This window comes from Podarcis gaigeae (genome assembly GCF_964106915.1).
Source record: "Podarcis gaigeae genome assembly, chromosome: 4".
In the NCBI taxonomy this organism is placed as follows: Eukaryota; Metazoa; Chordata; class Lepidosauria; order Squamata; family Lacertidae; genus Podarcis; species Podarcis gaigeae.
This window is the reverse complement of record NC_139677.1, coordinates 107,302,765-107,323,561: the sequence shown is the minus strand read 5'-3', so window position 1 is coordinate 107,323,561 and position 20,797 is coordinate 107,302,765. Positions and strand designations below refer to the sequence as shown.

The 20,797-nt window shown below is 46.2% G+C and overlaps 2 protein-coding genes across 3 annotated transcripts in view; one reads left to right on the top strand and one right to left on the bottom strand.

Moving 5' to 3' along the window:
• Positions 1 to 20,797, top strand: part of LOC310843407 (uncharacterized protein) — a 35,862-nt gene that overhangs the window by 13,112 nt on the left and 1,953 nt on the right. The window contains exons 2-6 of one of the 2 annotated variants that reach the window (XM_083736756.1): positions 12,984 to 13,094; positions 14,355 to 14,845; positions 15,048 to 15,129; positions 15,408 to 15,490; positions 17,209 to 17,335. In XM_083736756.1, coding sequence (XP_083592882.1) covers positions 14,444 to 14,845; positions 15,048 to 15,129; positions 15,408 to 15,490; positions 17,209 to 17,335 — 694 coding nt within the window. In that variant the 5' untranslated portion in view covers positions 12,984 to 13,094; positions 14,355 to 14,443. Of the gene's footprint in view, positions 1 to 12,861; positions 13,095 to 14,354; positions 14,846 to 15,047; positions 15,130 to 15,407; positions 15,491 to 17,208; positions 17,336 to 20,797 lie in introns of those variants that run through there. The other variant, XM_083736755.1, reaches the window with a different exon arrangement.
• On the bottom strand, positions 1,615 to 3,829 carry LOC310842803 (olfactory receptor 52P1-like; the record flags this gene model as incomplete). The annotated part of the gene is made up of 2 exons (XM_083734942.1): positions 1,615 to 3,017; positions 3,801 to 3,829. The coding sequence occupies 2 exons, from the start codon at positions 3,827 to 3,829 to the stop codon at positions 1,997 to 1,999; spliced, it is 1,050 nt and encodes a 349-aa protein (XP_083591068.1). The 3' UTR covers positions 1,615 to 1,996.

Sequence of the window (20,797 nt, the reverse complement as noted above, 5' to 3'; positions counted from 1 at the left end):
GAGGAATTAGAAGGAAGGACTCGATCCTTTCCTTTCCCCTCTGCTTGCCTGGGGGGGAGGGGCTTTCCCTGCTCTTTGTTCCCTTTGAGCAAACACAGTAACGAAACAGAAGAGGGTGGGCAGTAAGACCCTGAGGCAGAATGCAGGAAAGCAGCAGCCTCCTCTCCTCTGTGACGGCGCAATATGATTTTTGCCTGATTTTTGCCCTGTACTTGGGACAGTCAGCTCCAAGGACCACACATTCGCTCAATAACACGCACAGACATTTCCCCTTACTTCTTAGGAGAAAAAATCTGCGTGTTATAGAGGGGAAAATATGGTACTTTTTTGGGGGGGGTGTGAATGAATTCCTATGCCCCAGAAATAACCCAGAGATGCATTTTAAATAAAATGACTCATTCTATTCCTGTAAAAGCATGCTGATTCCTGGACTGTCTGCGGGCCAGATTTAGAAGGCGATTGGGCCGGATCTGACCCCCGGACCCCTATGCCTGGTATAAGGCATAGGAGGCAACTCTTAGAGGCTGAGAGACCTTTGGCCCCCATTTGGAGTCTGTAACTCCCAGTGATTTCACATTATCCATGTGTTTCTGTGTGTTCAGCACATATGATCGCAGGCGAGACTGAATAAAAGACTTCCTAGGAAATTCCCTTTGACCGCTTCTGTATTGTTTCAAATGTGACTTCACTTCCAGATAAGGACAGATCATATTTATTGCTGACTAATCATACCATCGTCAGCTCATGAATTTTAACATGAGCAGCTGCTTTCTTCCCATTTCTTAGGTGGAAATAACTGATAATGAAAAGGCAGAAGGGAGATAGACCCTTTCCCTCACCCTTTGGGGATCTGGGGGGCTTCATTTCACCCCTTAGTCCTGCTCCTGAAAGCTTGGCAAATGTGGAGTATTTGCTCACACTCTGCCATGACTTAAAAATGAATCTTCCAAAAAAATAAAAATAAAAATGGTATTGCAGTGCTAAAAAGGCTCAAGAAAGCAATTCCTGTAGTAGCTGGCATCTTAGAGAGCCCAATGCCACTCTGCCAACTGCCTCACTCCCAGCTAACTAATCTGGAAAGCTGTCCTGTCATCTCTGCAAGGACCTCAGTGTCTCTTGAATCACAATTAAGCATTTATGGAAATGGTATACTGGGCCACTGAATGTGCAGCCTGCCAGCCCTGCCCTGGATGTTTTGGTGTGGCAGCAAGTGTACTTTGGAACTCCCTGCCACTTGACATCAGGCAGGAGGCTTCATGGCCCACTTTGCAGCATTCAACCTTGTTACCGCTGCTGAGTTTGTGATAGCTACACATTGAGGAGAGAGAAGCCAATTTCCTACGTATATCCAAATGGATTGAGAAAGTATGGTTTTCAGTAAATATAATTTAGCTGACACTGCAAAAGAATGCATCTAAACCAGCCTAGCAGACTCATGGGGAAATGGACATTTTGGGGGATGTTTTGAAGCAGTAAGTTTAGTGATCATTTATTTATTTATTTATTTCATAAAATGTATATACCGCTTGATTGTAAACAAAACAAAACAAAACCCTCAAGGCAGTTTACAAAAAGATACACTGAAATCATGAAAAATCGTGCTGCAGCATTCTGGATCAAGCGCAAGGGATGCCCCACATGGGCACTGTGGTCATCCAGCCTTGAAGAAACGAAGGTGTGAGCTGCTGTGGCCGGGCTCTCCCAGTCCAGGAATGTTGAACCATCCACAGCTGCTCAAAGGAGTTTCCAGGCACTGAGTCTGCCTGAGTCTCGGCTGGATACAGAAGCAGCCCCAAGCCCCATGAGGTTCATATGGAGAGAACCTTTGGCTTACCTTATTTACTAATAAAAATAACTGGAAAGAGACATGAGATAAATAAAACGAAAGCAAACATTTGTGGCCCCCTCTCGTGGTTTCTGCCCAAATGCCAGCGTTGTGGGAGAGGCACCATGACTGGCAGAGCCCGGCTTGGCACCCAGGAGGGCAAGGAGGTGTCTATTGGTTTGCAGACCCCTTCCGCCCTTGGCCAAAAATGCCAAGCACCCTCTGGCGGATCTGCTGGGTCTTCACCCCATAGACGAGGGGGTTCACCATGGGTGGCAGGAGGAGGTAGAGGCAGGCCAGCAGGATGTGGATGTACGGAGGCACGTGGTGGCCAATCCGGTGGGTCAGGAAGGTGAAGAGGGCGGGCACATAGGAGACCAAGATGGTGCAGGTGTGGGCCGCACAGGTGCCCAGGGCCTTGGCGCGAGCGTCCCATGATGAGAGCCGGAAGACGGCCCGGAGGATCATGGTGTAGGAGGCAGCAATCAGCCCCAGGTCCAGCACCACCACTGAGAGGGCCACGCAGATGCCATACACCCGGTTGACAGTCGTGTCGCTGCAGGCCTGCTTGACCACCGCCATGTGCTCACAGTAGGTGTGCTGGATGACTGTTCGGAAGCCACCAGGCAGCCTCTTGAGGAGGAGGAGGGGGCAGGGCAGGACCAGGATTACGCCCCGGGCAGCCGCCGCCAGCCCCATCCTGGCCACTGCTGTGTTGCTAAGGATGGCCGCATAGTGGAGAGGGTGGCAGATGGCGACATAGCGGTCAAAGGCCATGGCCAGCAAGATGGCGGACTCCACGATGGAGAAGGTGTGGATGAAGTACATCTGCGTCAGGCAAGCATGGAAGCCAATCTCCCTAGTGCCCGACCACATGATGGCCAGCATCTTGGGCAAGGTGGAGGTGCTGATGACCAGGTCGTTGGCGGCCAGCATGGAGAGGAAGAGGTACATGGGCTGGTGGAGACTGGGCTCTGTCTTGATGATGAAGAGGATGGTGACGTTCCCCAGCACAGTCAGGACGTACATGAGGAAGAGGGGGGTCCCAATCCAGGTGTGGAAGGCTTCCAGACCAGGGATGCCCACCAGGATGAAGGAGAACTGGCCCAGTAAGCTGGCTGTGCTGTTGAGGGCCTCCAGCGTTGCGAAAAGGAGTTGCGAGAGAGACCCACCCTGGCGAAGCTTCTGAGACCTGGAGAAAGTCACACAGCTGGGAGAGGGAGAGAGAAGGGTGGCCCCTGGAGGAAGCGCTGTGCTCACCTGGCTCCCTCCTGCGCCCTTTCAGGAGCCCAGAAAGGACTATTGCCCGGCTGCTGCTAAAACCAAGGGCCCATCTAGCCTGGCCTCCTGTTCTCACAGTGGCCGATCAGGTGCCCCAACAGGAAACCCTGAAGCAGGATCCAAGCACAAGAGCCCTCTTCTCCCCTCCTGTGGCTTCCAGCAACTGCTTTTCAGAAGCATGGCTGCCTCTCCTTGTGGAGCCAGAGCAGAGCCCTCTCCTCCTCCAGGAATTTGTCCTTGAAAGGCTCATTGGTTGGTGGACATTGCTGCCTCATGAGGCAGGGAGTTCCACCATTTAACTAAGAAGGACTTCCTTTTATGCCCCCTGAATCTTCCAGCATTAATCTTCATTATGGGCTCTAATGTTGGGAGAGGAGAAAAATTCTCTCGATCCACTCTCTACATGCCATGCAGAAATTCATAAATATCCATCATAGGATTCTCCGGCCGGACATTACCAGGATATCAAAGGTGGAATTGTCCAACAACTTTCGGGGTGTCCTGGTTTTTACTTTTTGAAATATGGTGGTCCTAGGGTCTCGAGCTGACATAAGCCTAAAATTACTTTCTGGCCCATGAAGAAGAGCCACACCAATTTTCTGCAGCTCTTAATGATCTACGATATATGTTTGTGTGTGTACAAATATACACCCACCCTCTCTGGTCTTCTTTGGTCTCGTCTTGGCTCCCTCACCACTGCCCAACCCCTGTGGCCAAAATCATTCTTGTTCTTCCTGGATTGAATTCTGCCTCAGGGCAGGGACCTGTCCTTTAACACTTTGCAAAAGGCCACCCATGCCAATGGCACAATGTAAAATAGCAGTAGTGGTGACTTTTACAATTCTCTTTTGTGTGTGTCCATAGCTGTGTGTGTGTGTGTGTGTGTGTGTGCAGGGGGCAGCTGCCCCCCTAAATCAAGTAAATAGATAGAAAACATTTAACTAACTGACCAATCGTATCACAGTTCTGCTCCCCACCCAACATAAAGCTTGCACCCCCCAAAAAATAAATCCTGGCTGTGTCCATGGTCCTGTGCCTGTTCTATTCCAAAACACTGACATTTTGGGACTGTGCTGAGATTATTGTTCACCTTTTCCAGCCACACGTCACATCACTGCCTTGGCTCCATCACGTTCCCTTCAGACCCTTGCGATGCCGTGGCTTCCCTTGATCAGGTCACTGAAGGTTACCCTCTGCAGAAGGAGGAGGAGGAAGAGGAGGAGGAGGAGAAATAGAAGAAGAAGAACCCCAGAGGTTCATTTGGCCCCTGCAGTGCAGGAAACACAGCTACAGAATCCCTGACAGATGGTCCCCCAACCTCTGCCCAAAGACCTCCAGGGATGGAGAGCTGTTGTTGATGATACAGTCATAGGATTATAGACTTTGGAGGGGACACAAAAAAGCATCTAGTCCAAGCCTCTACAATGCAGGGATCACTGACAATGCAGGGATCACTGACAAGTGTGCATGCACACGAAAGCTCATACCTAGAACTAACTTAGTTGGTCTTTAAGGTGCTACTGGAAGGAATTTTTTGTTTTGACTATGGCAGACCAACACGGCTACCTATCTGTACCTGGAAGGACAGATCCTGAAGCTGAGGCTCCAAGACTTTGGCCACCTTATGAGAAGAGAAGACTCCCTGGAAAAGACCCTGGTGCTGGGAAAGATGGAGGGCGCAAGGAGAAGGGGACGACAGAGGACGAGATGGTGGGACAGTGTTCTTGAAGCTAAGAACATGAGTTTGACCAACTGCAGGAGGCAGTGGAAGACAGGACTGCCTGGCGTGCTCTGGTCCAGGGGGTCACGAAGAGTCGGACACGATTAAACGACTAAACAACAATAAAAGGAATACTGGGACATTCCAGGATCAAATCAGAATCTGGGACAGCTTCTGCAAATCCAGGAGTGTCCTTGGAAAAGAGGGTCTGCAAGAGCTGATCCAGCACACAAGCAGGTGAAAGAGAAGCCTGCAGTTTCCAGGCAGGAAGCGCAGATGTAGGAAGGCAGGAAGAAAAAGAGAGAGAAGGGGGGGGTCCTCCAGGGTCACTTACTGCCATTGTGGCTGGAGTGTCTGCCATGCTGGTCCTTGGCATCAGCTGCTTGGAGCTCTTGGGGTCCCCCTGGCACCCCTTATATGCTGGCCCAGATCCTCCCTAGGGTGTCTGTGCCACTGGCGACGCCTCCTTCTCCCTTTTGTGCGTAATTGCAGTTCACGTGTGCAGCTTCCTCAGGGAGGGGAGCAGCCTCTGGACCCGTGAGTAGGTGCTGGATCCATCCTGCAACAAAGCTGGACATTGGCAGACTCCATAGGGACAAATGAAAGGCCTTCTCCACACAGCACAGAGCTAAACTGCCGAGCTATCTCCCCCCAGAGGCAGTGGATGGTTTCTGAAGAGGATCAGACAGGTTCATGGAGGAGGAGAATGCTGCCAGGGGCTCCCAGGCTTTGCTGGATGCAGCCAGAATACCAGATGCAGGAAACCACAAGAAGGAAGGGGGCCCACTCACTTGCATTCCCAAACCTAGCTAGAATCATAGGGGCTTATCTGTTGTTCTGCCCAACATAGCTCATTTCCCCTTAGAGCCTATTCCTACTCGCAGAATACAGCCACCTTCCCAAATGAAGCACTTGGGAGAAGGCAAATATATGATCACCGAGATCTAGGGTGCGTAGAAAGGAATGCAGTTCTTTCAGAACTCTAATGCAAATCTATCTCCAAATGGGGGACTGTTACAGAATGGAGGGGGGCACATGAACGGAGTCTTACTCCCGAGTAAGACACGTAGAACCCAAGGAGGCGACCTCAAGGGAACCCTACCATACTAGTGTTTGGATATTTCCGTTCCACCTTAAAAGGGAGCAGGCTTTTGTGTATCACAGCCTGCGTATTTCCTGTTCAGAGGATATTTATGCTTTTGATAGAGCTGTTGTCTCTCTCTCTCTCTCTCTCTCTGCGCCAGAACACGCAAACAGGCAGTCATGTTTTTTCTTTGTCCTGACCGACGCTGAATAAACTTTCTAAATGATACTCTCCTGAGTGCAACTTTCGCTGTGCATTATCTGCTGATAGAGCGTGCATCAGTTCTGGAATGTGGAAAGATATTTTCTAGAGCTCATGTCGCTAATTGCTGATACTGTATCTATGGGAGGTCGTTGGACATCCGGAGTCGGCATGGAGGCAGTGATGGCCAATGTCTCCCTGGCAGTATCCCAACAACTAGGACTCCCCTCACCCCATCACAATGTTGCACCAAGCACCGCATAAAACCCCAAGAATAAAGCCCCATTTCTGACCCTGTATCTCTAAACTACACACAGGCAGGCGGTATGAACGATTGATGTATTTTATGAATGAACAAGGTATTTGCATTAGGATGCGCTCTAGCCAATCAGATTGCATCGAATACAGCCCTTCAGCCAATCACAGCAATGACTTGGCTCTGCAGAGGCAGCTTAGCTCGAGTTGCTTTTTTTTTAAATTAATTTTTTTGAGAAAATTTTTCTTTTACAAATTATTTGAACACAGTCATATTCATGATAGATAGATAGATAGATAGATTCTTTATTGTCATTACACAAGTGCAACATTGCACAAGTGCAACGAAATTGGATGCCATCCCTTAAAAACAACAAAAGCAACACAACAACAACAACCAAACAAACCACATTCCAGCCACACCCACACCCACACCCATCAAACTCCCAGGTCACACTATCGAGTTACTGCATTTAAGAAGGCCACAGCTCTTGGATAGAAACTATTTTTCAGTCTATTTGTCCTTGACTTGATGTTTCTGTATCTCCTGCCAGAAGGCAGTAGTATATATATTCCATATATTACAGTTTTTGACTTCCCCCCCGCTCCCCCTGCAATCCTCATACTTTTATATTTGTTCCGCATTTCCTTTATAATTATATTGCCAGTTTATAAATCTTTACAGCTCCTTTCCCTTTTACAATACCCTTTCTCATTCACAAAGCCTCTTTAAATCCAACTAGCGTTGTCTGTTCATCACAAATATTTTCCAGATAAATCGTAAACTTTCTCCAGTCCTGAGTGAACTTGTGGTCTTTCTGGTATCTAATTTTCCCTGTCAGTTTATCTAGTTCTGCAAAGTCCATCAGTTTCCGCCACCACTCTTCCAGTGTCGGTAATTCCTCTTGTTTCCATTTTTGGGCCATTAAAATTCTTGCCGCAGTCACTGCATATTGAAAAAGTTTATAGTCACTTCTGTTAATTTCTCTTCCTGTAATTCCTAACAAGAAAGCTTCTGGTTTCTTCACAAACGTATATTTAAACATCTTTTTCAACTCATTATATATCATTTCCCAGAAGGCCTTTACCTTCTTGCACTCCCACCACATATGGTAGAACGACCCCTGCCTTTCTTTACATTTCCAACACTTATTACATGTTTTGTACATTTTTGCAAGTTTAACGGGAGTGATATACCATCTATATACCATTTTCATAATGTTTTCCTTTATCGTCATACATGCAGTGAATTTCATATTTTCCTTCCATACTTTTTCCCAATCTGCTAGTTGTATATTATAACCAAAGTCCCTGGCCCAGCAGCTCGAGTTGCTTTGCACGCTCCACTGAGTGCTGAGGACAGCTCCCGCTGTGAGAACAATGGACTGATTCAGTTGAAACCTGTTACCTTGTTAATCCAATCAAAACTAGATACAATGTAGCAATGTCAGACCAGGTTACTTCTGAAAAAAAACACGTCTGTACTAAAAAAAAAAAAAGCCTAAAACGCTTGGAAATTCATAGAAAATCACTGTCCACTGATTCTCTTCATTCCACTGCCAATCTACTTTGTTGGCCAAGGACCCGATAAGCCCTCGGCCTCACGCCCCCCCCCCCATATTCCTCTTATGTTAATCATGTATACCCTCCCCGGTAGTTTTTAAGTTGAGTCTTTTCTGTCTTAGTCTTCGGTATAAGTGTGATGTAAGCCTCTTTCCACGTATCTGGTGCCCTTTTTCCCTCCATAATTTCGTTAAAAACCTCTTTCAAAGATTGTATCAACCACTCCTTCAAAACCTTATAGTATTTGGAAGTCAGTCCATCCGGTCCTGGAGATTTGCCCAATACCATGTTTTGAATGGCACCTTCTATTTCTTGCTCTGTTATTTCCTGATTCAGAATTCTTTTACTTTCCTGTGAGATCTTTCTCAGTCCATTTTTCTCCAAAAACTGTTCTATATCAATATCTTTCTGCGGCCCTTGTGTATACAGTTGTCTAAAATATCTCTGGAAGCAATCCCTAATTTCTATTGGTTTGTAAATGTTCTTTCCATCCACTTCTAAATTTGTAACCGTATTCAATTTTTGTCTCTTTTTTATTTGCCAAGCCAGCAATTTACCACATTTGTCTGCCGATTCAAAAGTCTTTTGTCTCATTTGCTTGATTTTCCATTCTATTTCTTGGTTCATCAGCTCCATTTATTGTGTCTGATATAATTTAATTTCTTTCAAAATATCCTGTGATTTTGGCTTTGATCTTAGTTTCCTTTCCCCCTCTTTTATCTTTTCCAAGATTTTTTCTTTCTTTTTGTTCTGGCTTTTCTTTTTAATTACATTCTGTTGTATCAAGAATCCTCTCATCACTGCTTTACTTGCGTCCCAGATTATTCTTTTTTCTACATTAGTCTGCATATTGATTTCAAAATAGTCTTTTAGAGTTTTCTGGGCCTTTTTACAACCTTCTTCATCTCTAAATAAGGTGTCATTCATCCTCCATCTGAAGGTGCCAGTTGTTGTTAGCTTCATCACCATCTTTACCGCATTGTGGTCGGAGCAAGTTTTTGGGCAGATTTCCACTTTTTTTATCTTGGGTGCCATTCCTCTAGTAAGCTAGATTTGGTCAATTCTAGTCCATGTCATTTTGGCTTCAGAAAAGAAGGTTCCCTCTCTTTCAAGTGGGTGTTTTATTCTCCAAATGTCAACCAAGTCCATATTGTCAGTCATTTCAAAGAAGATTTTTGGTAGTCTTCCATCTTTTGTAACTACCTGTCTTTGAGCTTTGTCCATATTAGTTGATACTACTCCATTCATGTCTCCCATCAATATTAAATTTATGTCCATATAGTCCATCAATATCTCATGCAGCTTCTTGAAAAATTCAACTTTCCCCTCATTTGGTGCATAGATTCCCACGATCAAAAATTTCTCTCCTTGAACTTGAATTTCAATTGCCAGATATCTTCCTTGTTCATCTTTAAAAATTAATTTCGGTTGCAATTTTTCCTTTGCATATATCACCACTCCTCTTTTTTTAACTTTATCTGATGAAATAAATTCTTGTCCCAATCTTTTATTGATAAGTAGTTTCCTATGTGACCTCGTCACATGAGTCTCTTGTAAATAAATCAAGTCCAATTGCTCTTTTTTGAATATATGGAAAACACTTTTTCTCTTCCGGGGAATGTTTAAACCGTTACAATTCCAACTTAGAAGTTGCAGAGCCATGATGAGTCTATTTGTCTTCTCCTCCTACTGCTCCGAGTAGTTCTTCTTCTTCTGTCGGTGGTTTCAATCTATGTGATAAATTGTCTTTGTCCAAAGTTCCTCCTCCTGGATGATCTTGTCCCGATTCCGCCCCCTTGCAGAGATCCTCTTCGTGTTCTTGTAAGAACTTGTCTTTGTCGCCCACCGTCTTTATTTTCCTTTTCTTTCCCTTGTACTTGAAAGATAGGCCTTGAGGGTATTCCCACCTGAATGGTATACTGTTCCTTTTCAGTAACACCACCAGATCTTTGTACTGACTTCTTGCATCCAAAATCTGCTTCGGAATGTCTTTAAAAATTTCCAGAAAGGAATCCTCAATTTGCAAGGTTCTTTGATAGTGCAGATCCAAGATTTTGTCCCTCTCTTCTTTTGATCTTAACTTTACCAGACAATCTCTTGCCTTGTTCCTTCTTTGCCTTGTACCGAGTCTAAATGCACTCTCTATCTTAAATTCTTCCTTCTCCAAATCCTTTTGCCAAAAATCCGAAAACTCTTTTGTTAGATAGTCCACCAGGTTGTCTCCTTCACTCTCAGGTATTGCCCTGATCCTTAAATTCCTCTCCTTCCTCTGCATCTCAATCATAGAGAGTGCCAAATCATGGTCCTCCAGCTTCTTGATAACCGGTGGAAGCCTTTCGTCAGTTGCAGTTGCAATTTCTTTAGCCTCCTCGGCTATCTTTCGAATAGTGGATGAATAGTAACTTTCCGATATATTCTGTATTAGAATTCACTTTATTTCCAAGTTCAATTATACTTTTGGTGTTTATGTCAATTTTTCCTGAGATCTCTGCTACTGTCTTGTTTGTTTCAGCAACTTGTTTACTAGTTTCAGCAACTTGTTTACTAGTTTCAGCACCTTGCTTTTTTAGCTCTGCACCTTGCTTTTTTAGCTGATCCAAAGACTCATTAATTTTCCCAAGTAATTTCGAAAGTGCCTCCTCAGACATGACTTTTGTCTTTTCTTGTGGGATAGCAGCTGATCCAGAGGCTCCAGATGTAGAAGCCCTTCTTTTCATGAGAGAGTCAGTTCTATATTGTCTGCCAGATCTCAAGGTTTTTTCCCGTGACTCTCCTTTGTCTTGGTCATTTGCCATAACCCTATCTTACAGTCAAGGTCATTCCCACACTCATATCTCTCTTTTCACAGCAGCAGGCTAAGTTCCTCCAGAGGGCGGAATAACTGTTATTCTCTTTACAGTTTTAACATGGAGACATTCTTACACAAAAAAAATTCCCAAAGCACTCAAAGTTTTGCAAAAGGCCACAATGTTAATCTCCACCAGATTGAAACAAAGTCCAAACAATTCCAGGGAAAGTGTATCTTTCCAGGCTTATAAAAAGAGTTTAAAGTTACTTTGTACCTTTAACGCATTAACAGTCAGCAGCCGGCTTCCCTTCTCCGGCAGTCCGTTCCAGGGTTGGGATACAGCGGTACAGATTTAATTCCTTCTGTAAAAGCAGGCAATTTAAAGCACAATTTCTTTTCCCCACTCCTGCCTGTGGGGTGGTGGTCCCAGTCTTTTGAGCGATGGGTTGCTTATTCAGAAAAAACTTCAAAGTTAGAGCTTAGCAGTTCTTTGCTTTGATCTTACTGCAGAGCGGAAAGGCAGACTTCCTTTTAGACCTTTTCCGTCTCGGTGTCCAAATTCTTTAATTTTAATTTCCAATTACTCCTTAAATCTTTGTCCTACTCACGGATGGTAGTTTCTTTTGTTCCAAATCACAGGAAGAAGTCAGCGCTCTCCGTCAATGGCGACGCGGCTTCACTCCGCAGGCTGGGTGCAAGCGACTCTCAGCTCCACGCCACTCACCCGCTGCTGTTCCGAAGCCTTTAAAAAGGCTCTTTCACAGCTTTGGGGGGGGGGCACAAAAGGTGCCCACCGAGTCTCCGGTTCACAGGCTTCGCGCCTGTGATTTTTTGGGGTCCCCGCTTCACCGTAGCTGCGGGACCCGAACCCTTGGAGCAGATCTCCCTCAAGAGCTCCGAGGGAAATCTGCCATTGAACGATGGCACTAACCAGAAGTTATATGAACTTATATGGGCCTGTGAGAAAAATTGGGAGGCCACTTTCATGCAAGTTCTTGTGAAAGGGGAGAGGGAGTCAGACTGAACCCCGACCAAAGGCCTGGCAGAACAGCTCCATCTTGCAGGCCCTGCGGAAAGATGTCAGGTCCCGCAGGGCCCTAGTCTCTTTTGACAGAGCGTCCCACCAGATCGGAGCCACAGCCAAAAAAGCCCTGTCTCTAGTTGAGGCCAGCCTAACCTCCCTGTGGCCTGGGACCTTCAAGATGTTTTTATTTGCAGACCGTAAGTTCCTCTGTGGGACATACCAGGAGAGGCGGTCCCATATCAGGAGAGGCGGTAACAGTATGTAAATTTAATAAATAATTAAAATAAACATATAGAATCTGCTTTGGAAAACAAGATTTATGTAGTGCATAATAGATGTTGATTGGCACTTGAGCATTTGATGAAGTTTGATGGATTTATTTGCTTCAGCACACAGTGAATTTAGTGGAGGGAAAGAGTGGCCTGGACAAGGCAGGGGAAAAGGAACAGCATCATTTGCCTGCTTTTTATATGTTCTGTGTTTTAAACGTCCCTGAGATCTCTTGATAAAGGGCGGTATGTCAGGTTAATAAATATTAACAACCACCACCATCCGTTGTTAGTCCCTTGAATGAGCAGTTAAGCATTTCTTGGAGGGGAAATGGCTTACTATTGAATGTTTGCATAGAAACATGCATAAGAAAGTATTACTCATTTATGATGAGAATGGGATTTATTTATTTTGAACTTCGCATGGTTCCTCCTTGGCAGCCAGTGCAATGGTTTCAGCAGGGCTAGAACTCAGGACCCGCTGCCTTGAGGGACATCTAAGAGCAGCTGGGCAGGGGAAAGGTCTCCCTTGGGAGGTGGGGGACTCTCCTTCCTTGGAGGTTTCTCAGCAGAGATCGGAGGGCCATCTGCCATGGATGCTTGAGCTGAGATTCCTGCATTGCTTCGGGTTGGACTAGATGACCCTGGGATCCCCTCCTCTCTCTCCACTCCTGAATTCCAGGAGGAGCTTCCTTGCCTCCTGCAAAGCCCTTTTCCCTGCAGGCTCTTCCTCTGGTTTCTGGCCAAGGGAGGGAGATGCTCAGAGTCCAGCCAAGAGCCTCCCCCCAAAAGGATATCTGGGAATTGGCGTAGCGGGGGGGGGGGCAGCTGCCCTCCCCGAAATCCATAAAAAATAATAAGAATCTGAGGTTCTGCCAAGCGAGAGAGGGCTGAGCAGGATGGGCTCTGCATTGCAAGGGTTAATGGGAACCGAGCTGCCTTCCTAGAGAGGCCAGGAAGCAAGGGGGGGCAGGTCCTCCAGAGCCAAGGCCCCTCCCTCCCCAGTCCTTTCCTGCAAGGAAGGGGGGGTGTTACTTTGTGTCTCTGCTGCAAGGGCTGCCTCGCTCTCCCCTCCTGGGATCTGGTGAGTCTCCCCTCTCTCTCTCTGGGATCTGGTGGGGGTCCCAGGGCTGCAGCAGGGGAGGAGGTCTGGGGGGGGGCAGATCTGCTCCTGCAGGGGGGGGGACCCCAAGTCAGGGAGGAGAAGAGGGTCCTGCCAGGGAGGGGCCAGGTATGCCACGCTCTCCTTCCTGCAGAGCAGAGGATCCCAAACTCAGTTGGCCTTCCACCCCCCTTTCAGAAAAAATGACTCCCACGAAATCTCCCTTCTTTAAACAAAGGAGTCCCATTGCACAACAGAGGGAACATGTGCAAATGGTTTTCCAAAGCTGGACGAGGAGGTGGACTAGCCCCCCCCCCCTCAAAAAAACTCACGGGGAGGGAGGGAGGGAAAGGTGGGAGAGAAAGACCAGGAATAAGGAGAGGGACCCCAGCCCATAGTCTGGCTGCTGCATTGGGGACCAGTTTCCCAGTGTCTCCCAGGGCAGCTCCCCACGGAGGCCACTGCAGCAATCCCCTCGCACCCAGAGCAGGGCATCCCAGGACCACATCCTCTCTCTCCCAAAGGGATTGGTGCTGGCAAAGCAGCCGGAAATGGGCGCTGCTCCTCACTGAGCCTCCAGGGACCTGGGCATCAATGGCTGTGCGTGTGTTAAGCCATCTAAGAGAATAATAATAATAAATTACCCTCCTAAATTTCAAGGGAGAGGTCTTTGGCTCCACCCACTTGGCCCTTGTCCAGATACATTCCTGGCCCTCAGAGCAAAGAAAAAGGGACCCCACCCCAGGGGTCAGTCTTGAGAGTGGCAGAGAATCCGAGTGCAAGAAAAGGAGACAGAAGCAGGGGAGAAATGTGCCCAGAAGCGGGGGTGGGGGAGAACAACTCCTGAGGACCCCCGGGTGAGGACCCCCTCTAGAGCCAAGCATCCATTATTCACAAGATACAAATGATTGCCTTGTCAGTCAATTCTGACTTCATGCATTGACTGGAAGGCAGGAGCAACCAGGCTGATTCATCTCCCAGAAACCCCTTCAGTTGCCTCCACATTTTGCATTGCAATCTTCCTTCTAGGAGAGCTAGAATCTTCTTCTGCTTCTGCTTCTGCTCCTCCTCCTCTTCCTCTTCCTCCTCCTCCTCCTGTCTTTTCAAAAAGATATTTCATGGTTTGGGCCGTGGTCCAGTCCAGTCCTGATTCCTGGCAAGACTCATCCATGCTTGTTGAGGGATCTTGTTTCTTCTCCTAACCTACAAATTCTGTAACAGAACAATGTTTTTGCTTTGTAGGATTTCCAGGACTTCTCATTAAGACGGACAGAACTTTAAACAGATCAAAGGGTTCCTTCTGATCTCTTAGAAGTTTCCTGAGACCGCAGATGGATGATCGAGATTCAGCTGGCCCTGAAGCAGGAAAAGCCCATCCCAACCAAACTGGGAGCAGTGGGGGATTCTGGGAAAACGCTGTGCTGAAGATCCTGGGTGAGGAGGACACCCTCCGCTCAGAGGTGCAGAGCCAGCAGTTCAGTTGGTTCTGCTACCTGCAAGCCAAAGGACCCCGAGAGGTTTGCAGCCGACTCTACCACTTTTGCCACCAATGGCTGAAGCCAGAAAGGCACACGAAAGCTGAGATGCTGGACCTGGTGATCTTGGAGCAGTTCCTGGCTGTCCTTCCACCGGAGATGAAGAGCTGGGTGAGGGACTGTGGAGCGGAGACCAGTTCCCAGGCGGTGGCCCTGGCCGAAGGTTTCCTCCTGAGTCAGGCAGAGGAGAGAGAGCAGGTGAGAGAGACTTTCCTCCGGATACTGCCAAGGGGTTCTAAACAGGATGGAGAACATCCCATAATGCTCTACTGATGACCCACCCTTTTTCTGGGAAAGCATCCATGGAATGAGATCTATTACCCATAAAGCTTCTGCCTTTGTCATTCTCTTTCTTATCGTTCTCCCTTTTCTCTGTTTTGAATCCTTGTTTCTTTTTCAGGAAAAGGATCATTTTGAGGAAATGGACCTAGATTCCTGTGAGGCAGAGAGGCCTCCGTTGGACACCAGAGAGAGGCCACTGGGTAAGGAGGAAGGTGGTTTTTCATTCTGTTGCTTTCCCAGCTAATCTGTGGGTTCTTTTCATCATGTTTTTTTTTGGGGGGGGGCATAGTTGGGAACAAGGGTCCAGAGGAAGGGAGAAGTACTTTTGCACAACTAACATATGAAATGGGCACAAACGTCCAACTGCACTCAGCAGAAAAGGCTTTCTGAAAGGCCCATCTGTAGTTAGAGATGCCCTGGTTCACCTGTGAGAGAAGCAGGCACTCCTGGCATCCTGATTACCTTTTTTCTCTTGCAGGTGATAGAATGATGCCGGCAAAACCTCCTGATCCGCCTCTTCATGGGGGCAGAAGGGAAGCAGCGGCTGTGGAACCAGATCAGGTCAGGGGAAGCTGCCTTGTGGGGACAGAGGCCGAGGGATGGAGCAATGTCATGGACTGGTTGGGCACAGAGGAATGGTGGGAGGAAGCAGCCAGGGAACCAGGAAGGGAAGATGTCTCAGAGCCCAAGAAGTGGAGGTGGAAGAAGGATGGGCGGGAGTGGGAGAAGCTTGGGAAGAGGAGGTGTCAGAAGCTGAAGGGGAAACAGGGCTTAGTGAGCTGGGAGACTCTGTGGCAGAATGCAGTGCAGAATCAGAGACAGAAGAGGAAGGAGGCGAGTGGGAGGAGGGAGGTCGAGAGGCAGAGGTGAGTCAGGAGAAGGAGGAGCCACCGGGGGCTCCCTCTCCTTCTGCCAGAAGCCCCCCTCCTTGCTTGTTTCTCAGAGCCAGGAGATGTCTGACAATGGAGGAGCAAAGGCAGGCTGCACACTGGCGCACTGTTGGATCGCTTGCCAGAAACCCCAGAGAGGAGGGGACTTGGAAAGCTGTGGGGAGCTGGGGGCCTTCTCTTTTGGCAGCTGATTTCATGGAGGAAGACCCTGTCAGGGAATTCTACTCAGTATTGATCCAGGCAGAACTCCAATGTATAGTTAGCAGAGTGAAAACGTAAAGACGTTGCAGGATTCCGCAAAATAGACCAGAAGCAATTGTATTTCTTCCAGCAGAGCTTTACTGCTACTGAAGGCAAATAAGGGTACTGGTCACAAATCCAAAATGTACAGGATTGGCCCTGCCCATAAGAAATCCAATTGCAGCAGACTTAACCTAAACTTATAATAAATTTAAACCTCAACAATCAGCATACTATGTACAGAACACCAGAAGGAAGAGAGAGAGAGAGAGTGAAACCCAGTCTCCTTCTGGCCTCTTCTTAGAGTCAGCATGACCTTGAAAGAAGAGATGACAGAGCCACTTTAACCCAGCTGTACTCAGCTTCTCTGAAGGAATAACCCAAACATCAGGAAACTTCTGTTTCTTTTATTCAGAGAAGCTTCCAGAACCCTCTTGAACTAACTAGAATAGAAAAGATCAGTATCAGATCCATACTTTCTGCACCAAGAAATGCAAACTGACAGACCCTCAGGGAATGAGCTTCTCTTCTCATTCGGCCTGAAACTCAGCCAAGATTGTGAATATCGTGTTCTTGCTGATAAAAACTCCAGCTGTGAATTGTGGGATTTCCTGCCCATATAACTCTGTGATACCAGCCTTCTGAATGTCGCCTGTAGGATTCATCTGTAGTTGCTGTTTTCATGGAATCCAGGAGTTGAAAGGGACCCCAAGGGTCATTAAGTCCCACCCCCCGCATTGCAGGAATCTCAGCTAGATCATCTGTCCCCCATTCCACCCCCTCTCCATGCCCCCTTGAACCCCTGGAATTTGGCTGTGGGGCACTGGGAGGGATCCTCTTCAGAACAGGACATGAGGAGAGGAGAGAGGGGATCCTTCCATCTGGGAAACTGGAATCCCTGCGTAGGCAGGATGACTTGAAATCCACAAGGAAGAGAACCACCTATTTGCACAAAGACGAATACCCGTAATTAAAAGCAGAATAAAATAATTCACTTAAAACGTCAAAATAGGCATCCATAATAAAAATGTGCAGCAAAACAATCCTATTGAAATAACGCAGCAATTAAGAGGAAGGAAACAACAGAGCATTGTGTAGCAGATCATATTGATCCTGTCTCAGAAGAGGACATTTCCCTTTTTCTTTTAGGGTCCAGTGTGCTTTGAAGACGTCTCTATTCGTTTCACGGACGAGGAGTGGGCGTTGCTGGATCCTGACCAGAGAGCTCTGCATAAGGACGTCATGGAGGAGAATCGTGGGATCGTGGCCTCTCTTGGTAAGGCTCCCTGTGGGATCATCCTATCTGCTTGGAAATTCAAAAAATACCTCTATGAGACGAACCTCATATATTTTCACAGAGCTCAACAGCGCCCCCTACAACACCTGGGAACCTAACACCCCCACAATAAACCTTGAACAGCAAATTCCAGTTTTTTCTGTGAAAAATCTTCCTCCAGTTCTGCCTTTTTATACCACGATTTGGCTGGTCTGAACTGCCCAGGCATCTTAAATGTCAGCTTCAGAGTTGTTTGGAAAGATAAGAAGCTTCTGTCAGGTTTTCTGTTTTTGTTTTCTTGGGTTGACCCAAGAAAATGACATTGGCGATGGAGGGGAAGCCATGACTGGGCCAAACAAAATCCGTCCCAGAGAAGAGCCAGGCTTATTGAATCTCAGGTAGTAGTATCAGTGATAATAATAGTAGTAATTTTTATTTATACCCCTTCCATCTCGCTGGGTGGCCCCAACCACTCTAGGCAGCTTCCAACACCTATATACACATGAAACATTAGTAATAACAATCTGATCCCATATAAAAAGTAGATTACCTTTAAAATGAGCAACTTACACTAGTGGCCACAATTATGGAAACCTTTTGGGAAAAGTGTATTTCCAATGTGAGGCTCAAAACACCACTTTTAGGGGGATTAATACCAAAAAATTATATAGCATTGGAAAGATAATTTAATGAAGAATGTAATGCAATAACTTTTATGAAGGAGTATTTATTAGAACAGCAGTCATAAAAAAGAAATGTGAAACACATAGAAAAAAGGAGATATACAGAAATTCAATATTTACTTTGGTAACCGTTAGCTTTATTTACTGCCTTACAACGCCTTCCCACGGAGTGAATCAAGTTTTCTTTTTTTGTTCTGCAGCTGTAATAGTGTGAAGCCAAGATTCAATTATTGCCCCTATTAATTGATCTTTACAGTGGTACCTCGGGTTCCAAACAGCCTAGTTCACGATCTTTTGGGGTTACGTACACTTGGGTTCCATGATCACTGCAGATGGTGACAGCAGTCATAAAATTAAAAGACGCCTGCTTCTTGGGAGAAAAGCAATGACAAACTTAGACAGCATCTTAAAAAGCAGAGACATCACCTTGCCAACAAAGGTCCATGTAGTTAAAGCCATGGTTTTCCCAGTAGTGATGTATGGAAGTGAGAGCTGGACCATCAAAAAGGCTGATCACTGAAGAATTGATGCTTTTGAATTCTGGTGCTGGAGGAGACTCTTGAGAGTCCCATGGACTGCAAGAAGATCCAACCTCTCCATTCTGAAGGAAATCAGCCCTGAGTGCTCACTGGAAGGACAGATCCTGAAGCTGAGGCTCCAATACTTTGGCCGCCTCATGGGAAGAGAAGACTCCCTGGAAAAGACCCTGATGTTGGGAAAGATGGAGGGCACAAGGAGAAGGGGACGACAGAGGACGAGATGGTTGGACACTGTTCCCGAAGCTACCAGAATGAGTCTGACCAAACTGCGGGAGGCAGTGGAAGACAGAAGTGCCTGGCGTGTTCTGGTCCATGGAGTCACGAAGAGTCGGACACGACTAAACGACTAAACAACAACAACAACACTTCAAAACCAGAATGAAAATTAAAAGCAGCACCGTTTGTGCTTGCAAATCTAAGGACTCTTGAGTTATTGAATCACAGAATTGCAGAGTTGGAAAAGGGTCTGTGAAATGAAGAAGGTGGAGTCTCCTTCTTTGGAGGTCTTTAAGCAGAGGCTTGACAACCATATGTCAGGAGTGCTCTGATGGTGTTTCCTGCTTGGCAGGGGGTTGGACTCGATGGCCCTTGTGGTCTCTTCCAACTCTATGATTCTATGAAAGCAGAATAACAGAACAAAGAAACAGATCCCAGATGTATACGTAGGATCTCTCCGCCCCCTCGGAAGGCAGGGCGAAAGAACTGAGCTGTTTAGCCCTGCAAGCTCAGGTTCTCCTCACAGGGTCATCTAGTCCAACCCCCTGGAATGCAATCTCAACTAATTGATACCGGATGCGGATGCTGTTTGTGTCTCCGTTACGGAAAGTAGTGTTGTTTTCAGTTCAGTTGTTCCTGCTGACAAGATTCTGAGATTATTATTCAATTTTATTTTCCAAATTTGTCAGTCACTTCCCCAGGGTAACCCAAAGCAATGTGCAGCCAAACCTTTTTGCCATGGCTGGCCCACGTACAGTCTGGGTTCTCCACCCTTTTCTGGTACCTCCTGGTACTCCTCAAACGAGAAGATAGAAGGTTGCTTGACGGAGCAGCTTTCCTGCATCAGCGTTCCCAGCAAGCAATGTTGGAATGCCCAAATGTGGAAACTCTCTTTTTGGGCAGAGATCTGTGTCTTGCCCAACAAGCTCCATCTGAGCAGTGTGGAACTTCTTCTCCACTTCCAGAGGGAAGTAACTACTACTCGCTGTCAAGCTGGTTAGCTCGTGTTCTCGTTATGTGTTTTTGTGTTGTGAACCGCTGTGTGAGATTGGGATGAAGGGAGGGATATACAATTTTTTATACAGTGGTATACATTGATTATTCCTTTCATTTTATGGACCAGTGGTCTTGTTAGATAGTAAAAATTCATGTTTTAGGGGTTGTTTTTAAAAGTGGAATGGATTAATCCATTTTGCATTACTTTCTATGGGAAAGAACGCTTTGGTTTAAGAATGCTTTGGTTTAAGAATGGACTACTGGAACGGAATAAGTTCATAAAACAAGGTACCACTGTATTGCTGGGTTGCTTAAAAGATTCTTTTGTCGGCTCCATAGATTTTCAATTTGGTTAAGGTCTGGGCTATTACCAGGCCATTCCAGCAGTGGAATATGATTATATTGAAACCACCTTTTGCACAAAGGAGCAACATGACATGAAGCTGAATCCTGCTGAAATAGAAAATAAATAAATAAAAATGCTTCAGTATCTGGGAAAATATCACATGTGGAAGGCTTCAGTTTGGGCTCAAGTATTTCATTTATGTATTTGGGGATTTTACATTCCCATTAATGAAGCACTAATAGGGTGCTTCACAGTAGGTGTAATGCAAGTGGGATGTAAATCTTCTCCGATTCTTCTTCTCACATATTTTTCTTTTATTCTATTATGGTATGTTCTTCAAACTCATGAAACGAAAGAAGACCAACCAACTTGATAGCAATCACATAACAATATGACAAAAGTCAACCTAAGCAAATGTGCTTCCTTTTTCTAGTTATTTGGCTATAACATTTGATAGAATACAGGTAATTACATTCTTGATTAAATTATCTTTCCATTGATACATAACTTTATGATATTACTCAAAAAAAAAAAAAAGCAGGGCTATGAGCCATCAAACCTCTGAAATATACTTTTTTCCACACAAGGCTTCCGCAATTTTACCACTACTGTATATCAAACAGAGCAACATTCAACAACCCATCAAAATCTAATAACAAATACGTTGGTTAATGACGAACCA